The sequence below is a fragment of the Petromyzon marinus genome, chromosome 5, assembly GCF_048934315.1.
Source record: "Petromyzon marinus isolate PM22_M1 ecotype Great Lakes invasive population chromosome 5, UKy_Petmar_22M1.pri1.0, whole genome shotgun sequence".
NCBI classification, from domain to species: Eukaryota; Metazoa; Chordata; class Hyperoartia; order Petromyzontiformes; family Petromyzontidae; genus Petromyzon; species Petromyzon marinus.
This window is the reverse complement of record NC_133671.1, coordinates 20,909,478-20,915,805: the sequence shown is the minus strand read 5'-3', so window position 1 is coordinate 20,915,805 and position 6,328 is coordinate 20,909,478. Positions and strand designations below refer to the sequence as shown.

The 6,328-nt window shown below is 56.1% G+C and overlaps 1 protein-coding gene across 2 annotated transcripts in view; it reads right to left on the bottom strand.

Annotated features, from left to right (window-relative positions):
- Positions 1-1,852: 1,852 nt before the first annotated feature.
- The window catches only part of LOC116939217 (rabphilin-3A-like), a 116,082-nt gene continuing 111,606 nt past the window's right edge, over positions 1,853-6,328 (bottom strand). For both annotated transcript variants that reach the window (XM_032947359.2, XM_032947360.2), the window contains exons 21-22: positions 6,148-6,244; positions 1,853-5,241 (exon numbers count right to left, since the gene is read on the bottom strand). In XM_032947359.2, the coding sequence (XP_032803250.2) occupies positions 5,102-5,241; positions 6,148-6,244 (237 nt within the window). In that variant the 3' untranslated portion in view covers positions 1,853-5,101. The remainder of the gene's footprint in view (positions 5,242-6,147; positions 6,245-6,328) is intronic.

Below are 6,328 nucleotides of genomic sequence, written 5' to 3'. Positions count from 1 at the left end.
CGCTTAATTGGTCTGAGTCACTAATTACACGTGTGTGTGTGTGAGATTATGATGATGGTGGTGGCACCAGCGGTGCCAAGGTCGGATTCTGTGGAGGAGGCTCGTTGATGGACGCTGCTGCCACTGGGCAGTTGGAGGAGGCAGTCGCCCTCCTAGCAACAACGGAGGGCAAGAGAAGCGACGCTCACAACAACGAGTGGAGCGCCGGGTGGCTAAAACGCAGCGAGTTGGGCACAGTGTTGAGTGCGTCCGCCCGGCATCTTGAGTTGGTGAACCCATGGCAGCTGCTGGCTCTGTTCCGTGACCTCCGGTCACTTCACGTAGCCTCGTTTGTCACTTCACGTAGCCTCGAAGTGCACCTAGCATGGCACGAGCGACGTGGTGAGGTCATCGCCACTTAGTGGTGAACGGCGGTTGTTGTTGTTGTGCATAACCGTGTGATTGGTGTCATCAATGTCCACGTTATTGACCCAACATCAGGGGGCAAACGATATCCGTACAGGTTCTGTGCTTCCCCTAGGTCGACTCAGCCGTAAATTAGCATCTGTTGTGGCGTGTAAACATCGACGCTGGGGAGACAAAGGCGCTCGGGCGTGGTTCTGGCCACACCGCGCCGCTTGCGTGAGCCACCCCGGACCTCTATCTTCTCGGTAGCAGCACTTGCCGCAATAATCTATGCAGGCTACACGGGGGGTCTTTGTCTTTGCTAGAGGGTGCGTGCGTGCGTGATGTACAACCGCACAATCTTAGCCAGTCCCGGTTACTGCCCATTTCAACTCTCCCACCCCCCCAATAATGGGTGAAACAAAGGCGGCCGGGCGTACACACGCCGCGGTTCTGACCTAACCAATCCCTCGCACGTGCCCTGGGGATGACACCATTAGTTGATGCTCGCTACCACCATCACAGCCCCCCCCCCCCGGTCTACACACAACACCCCACGTGCGGTGGTCGCTACACCGCACGTGGCCTGCCTGTGTAACCCAACACTGCGGAGGCAGCAGCAGCAGCGAGGGTTGATGGATCACACACGGATGTTCTGAAACTCGCCCCCCCCCCCCACCTTCTATCCGTGGGTGGACGTCGGTGAGGTTTGCAATGTACCCCTGGGTGCTCGCCACGAGGAGGTGGGCACAGCAAGTGGACTCGTCGACATCTGCTTCCATCTGTACGGGGTATGGAGTGGTGCTGCCCCCTCGCGCAAGGCGTGGGATTTCCTCCTCACACGTGGTATAATATTAATACAAGTGTGATTATAATAGTCATTAATTGAAAAGAACCCCACTGTCAGTCATACGACCCAGTGCGGTTCTCTGCTTAGTAGGATCATCGGGCGCGAAGGCCTCATTTGTGGCTTAATGAGCGGGGCGACTGGTTTAACAATAGTGCTGATTCATTGATTAATGACCACGTGACGCGTTCGACTGGTCCTTCCCCACCCCCATTCGCGGGATCCCTGTTGGAGATGGGGTTTGTGTGAATGGAACTTGAGAATATTAATGATGCTTAAAGGTTTCGCACGGGCGGGTTTGCAAGCCCCGCTTGGGGTTCTGATCACCGTACAAATCCCCGCGTGGTCCACCGACCCCTGGCCCTCCAAAGCGGTGCATCATAGCATTGCGTGCGCCACCGCTCCCAATCACCATGCTGACAATGGTGGTCATTGCGACATTCGTGGTGAGGATGTTGAAGTTGGTGAGGATTGGTGATGATGGTGGTGATTGTTGGTGGTTACGATGCAGGTGGGGTGTGGGTGGTGGCGATGATGTCGGATCGATCGGTGTGACGCTCGATTCGTGGTCCGTGACTGCGACAAGAGGACGCGACACTTGGGAGAGTTGGAAGCGAGAGATTATTGGTTGTTGTAGTTTAATTCTTTAGTCTCACGATGCTGGAATTCCTGGGGTTGGTGGGACACGGAAGGAATGGGGGTGGCATAGGCGTGGGGTTATCGCGTGCGCGCGGACAAACGGGGACACGCAGGGCCGTGTGATCCACAGGCGAGCCCAGGGGCTGGTAGCTGGATAACTTTTTGTTGCATCTCGCGCGTCTCGATATTGATAGCGGTCGAAACATTCGGCATGCAATCCAGAGGCCGCCGGTTCGATTCCATTTCACGGCACGGCGGTTCAAACAACGGGGGCACATTTCTTAAAAGCCCCCCCCCCACCCCCAATCAGCCTGCTGCCCACGCAGCAGTGAACAAGTGGGGTCATGGGTTCACCAAACAGTTGATCGGCAGCTCGCGTGTGGTGGGGTGAAGTGTGTGTACTGACACGTGTTCTGGCCCGTTTCTCATCAGCGCGGAAGAGTAGGCCAAATGCCACTCGAGAACGTAACTGTCTGGAGATCCCCACGTCTCTCGATAGTGGAGGCTCGTCCGACAGCAGTGACGTGAGCGAGCAGAGTGCAGGGCCGCGCCGTTATCTTTTGCCAAGAGTCCATAGACCCACTCAAAGAACGCGGTCGAGGTGAGAGTCTCGACGTGAGAGGAGTCTCGAGGCGATTTTTACTTTTCCTCGGGAGGCTCCTGGCCTGAATGCCCCGCTGGTCTTGGGGGGGGGGGGGTTGTTTTTGTGGCCAATGCATAATCCAGAGGGAAGCCGGGCAGCCAGCCAGAAAACTCGAGGCGTTGATTATATTTAATAGTAAGCATAATAATGGTCTGGGCCCTTCTTGGGTATACATTAATTGAAGGCCTGGCGACCTACTTGCTGTTCTACCAATCAAGTTCCCCCTGCCAAATTTGTGGAGGTGGGGACCGGTTCGTGACCCCGGCAGCAGTGCGGGGCAGAGGGGAGGCGGGGGGGCGGAGGGGGGTAATCGTGGAGAGGGGGGGGGTAGGCTCCGTTATGATATCACGAGCCGTCACGCATACAAAAAAAAACATCATCATAAACATCATCACAACTTGCACGTGCTTGGTTCGTGCAAATACAAGCACGCGTGCTACACGAGTACACAGACTACACGTGGAATAGCTGAGCGCTCGCGTCGTGCACAACACGACCGTGTCTCGTGTGCGTCTGTCCGTGTCGATGCGCGTGTCTTGTGTGTCGGAGCGCTGCGCTACGAACCCGGCGAACCGAGTTCGATTCCCGCTCACGGCCAACACCAGTGACGATCATCTGAAACGGGTCCTGGGCATCCCCTAGGTCGACTCGGCCTAAAACGAGTACCTGGTGCGGTGTGTAAGCATCGCCACTGGGAGAGACAAAGGCGGCCTGGCGTGGTGCTGGCCACCCACACTCTCGTGCGCCGTGCCGGCCTTCATAGGTGCTGCTCGCTAGCAGCACTTGCCCCAACAGTCTGTCAAGGCTATACGGGTGGGACACCGTTGTCTTTGTGTGTCTACGTGCGTGTCTATATATAACGAACGTACATTCCCATAGATATAAATATTGCAAAGAGTCGAAAGTTCCAAAATCATTCACGACGTCACGTTTGGGGCGCGCCAGAGCAGCGGCCTCCATGCAGCATGCGAGGGGAGTTGGGTGAAGTTCGCGCACGGGTAAGGGGCGGGAGTGAGCCGAGAGTAGCGTGGGGGGGGGGTAGGAAGGAGACGGAGATAGGGGAGGAGAGGGGGAGGGGATAGGATAGGGGGGAGGAGGATGGGGGATAAGGGGGGAGGATGAGGGGGAATAAGGGGGGAGGAGTGGGTATCGGATAGGGGAGGGGGTGAGAGGGGATAGGGGGAGGTAGTGGTAGGGTTAAAAGGGGGTAGGGGGGTAGGGGAGTCGAGCTATGTGGGTTGGGGAGTTGGAGTTTAGGGCGGAGGAGGGGTTGAGTCGTTAGAGGGGATATGGGGGGACGAGTTTTGGGATTCGTAAATCCACTTGTAGTGAAACAACACACTTGTGTGTGTGTGCGTGCAGTAGTAGAGGTTTAACGATCAATCGATCAGGAATGGTTTACAATCACGAATCAACGCCGCGCGTTGAACGTACGTTTTTAGAATCGATCGTTTACCCGATTCGCATGATTTTAATATATATTTTTGTTATCGTTCATAACCTAATATATTTTCATAGCACTAAGATGTTTTACATGCACCACGAGGGCAATACTAACAATATCAATAATCGATTCGTGACTTTTTAAATCTTGACGAATCGTCAAAATGATATCGGATCCGATCAGCGGAGGAATCGGAGAGGAGGTGATCTCTGTGTGTGTGACTGGAGCGGTGGCGCAGCGGTTAGCACACTGGCGCTACGGAACTCGGTCACCTGTGTTCGATTCCCGGCCGTGGCTTACAAACTGTGGCGTGGTTACACGCCCCACGTACGTTGCACCTGATGATTGCTAAACACATCATTCACCACGTGACAGAGAAGCGCCGATATCAAAGTGACGGTGATGATGGTGAGCGCCCTGATCGGCGACACGGGTTCGATTCCCGTCACACCAGTGACGATTTTCTGAACCGGTCCTGGGCCTCCCCTAGGTCGACTCGGCCTTGAGTGAGTACCTGGTGCAGTGTGTAATCATCGCCACTCGGAAGACAAAGACGGCCGGGCGTGGTCCTGGCCACCCACCCTCTCGTGTGCCATGCCGGCCTTCATAGGTGCTACTCGCTAACAGCAACTTGCCCCAACAGTCTGTTCAGGCTACATGGAAGATCGTTGGAGAGAAAATGCCAAATCACATGCTATGGAGGAGCAGGGGGGATTACACGTGCTATGCGTTTAGCAATCATCAGGCGCGTGCGGCACGTATAACGCGGCTTGACGGCTATACTCGAAGGGTGACACGTTCGGTAATGTTTGGCAGACAGCTGTGGACCAGAGCTCCCCTCCTGCGAGTAAACAACAACGCTGCCGCCTGTCAGCACGGAGCAGCGTGTGACATCGAGCAGTGACGGTGTTTGCCGAAGCACGCAATCTCTGGCCTGGGTTCGACCTCCTGGGTCTCATCAGCCAGTCGGGCGCCGGGCGGCCTTCCTGCCTCACGTGGGGGTGGGAAGGGCAGGAGGGGTGGGGGGGAACCCACGGCAACCAACTCCCGTGTGGTGTGTTCGGTAAGGGCTGGGGGTATGTTGGCAGGGTGAGGTGGTGGTGGTGGTGGTAGGGGAGAGGGGTTTAGATGCCGCGACGGGAGATCAGTCGCTCAGCGCCCCGGAGCCCGGAGCCTCCCCGGTGAGCGTGTGCCAGCGCTCGATGCGCTTGTCCTTGTTCTTGAGACACTCAAACCAGTGCTTCAGACGCTCGCCCTTCGCGTTGATGCCCAGCTCCACCCCGCCTGGGGAGGAGGGGAGGAGGAGGGGGCGAGGAGGAGGAGATTAGTGGAGTTCAGAGAGGGTTCAAGAGGTCACCAGAACGACGAGCGCCTCCGATTAGCGTGGTTGGTTGCAAGTTCATCACACTCACAATGAACGTGCTCACACCTTCGCAGACGTTTGGGCCACGTGCTAAAACTAAACCATTTTTTATTTTACCAGGTAAGGCCCGACTGAGTTACGTAGCTGTTTTTCAGAAGCGACCTGGCCACAAATGATCGCTCAACAATGTGGCTTGTTGCATGGAAATTTACAGCGGCTGAAATACTCAAAAACGCGTGATGTTGATTGTAAATGTAAAGAAAAAGCCGGAGAAAAATCCACACGAGAAGCAGCGCCTACGAAGGCCTGGCACGGCACACGAGGGGGTGGATGGCGAGCACCACCACGCCCGACCGCCTTTGTCTCCCCTGTGGAGATGTTTACTACACACCACGCCAGGTACTAATTTGAGGCTGAGTCAACCTAGAGGAGGCTCAGAACCGGTTCTAATAATCGTCACTGGCGTTGGTCGTGGCTGTAACCGTGAATCGTAACTCGGGTCGTCGGGTTCGTAGCGCAGTACACAAACCACTGCACCACCGCTCACACCTCGCACACCCCCGTAACTCGCTCCACACCCGGCATCAAATCAATGTCACAGTGTGGGGGGAGTCATAGGGGGGAGGGAGGGAGGGGGGGTCAATGGGATCATGGGAGGAGGGGAAGGAGGTTGGAACGATCTCCCCTACCCTTGCTTAGCCCACTCCCCCACTCTGGAATTCAAGGTCAAGAGGTCATCACGGCCGTTGGATGTAAGAGTTGACCTCTATGGCCGGTGGTAGTGGGGCGGGGAGGGGGAGCGGGAATGGGGGGGGGGGGTCACTGACCGATGAAGTCGTTTGATTTCCCGATGTCGTAGTCCCACACGGTGACCTCTAGCGTCTTCTTGGCGAGGTCGCTGTGTTTGATGTCAAAGAAGAATTCCTGCGGGACACGGAAAGGAGACACGGGGAGACACGGACACACAACCAACAAAGATCATACAGCTCCACCCTCCCCACCCACGGT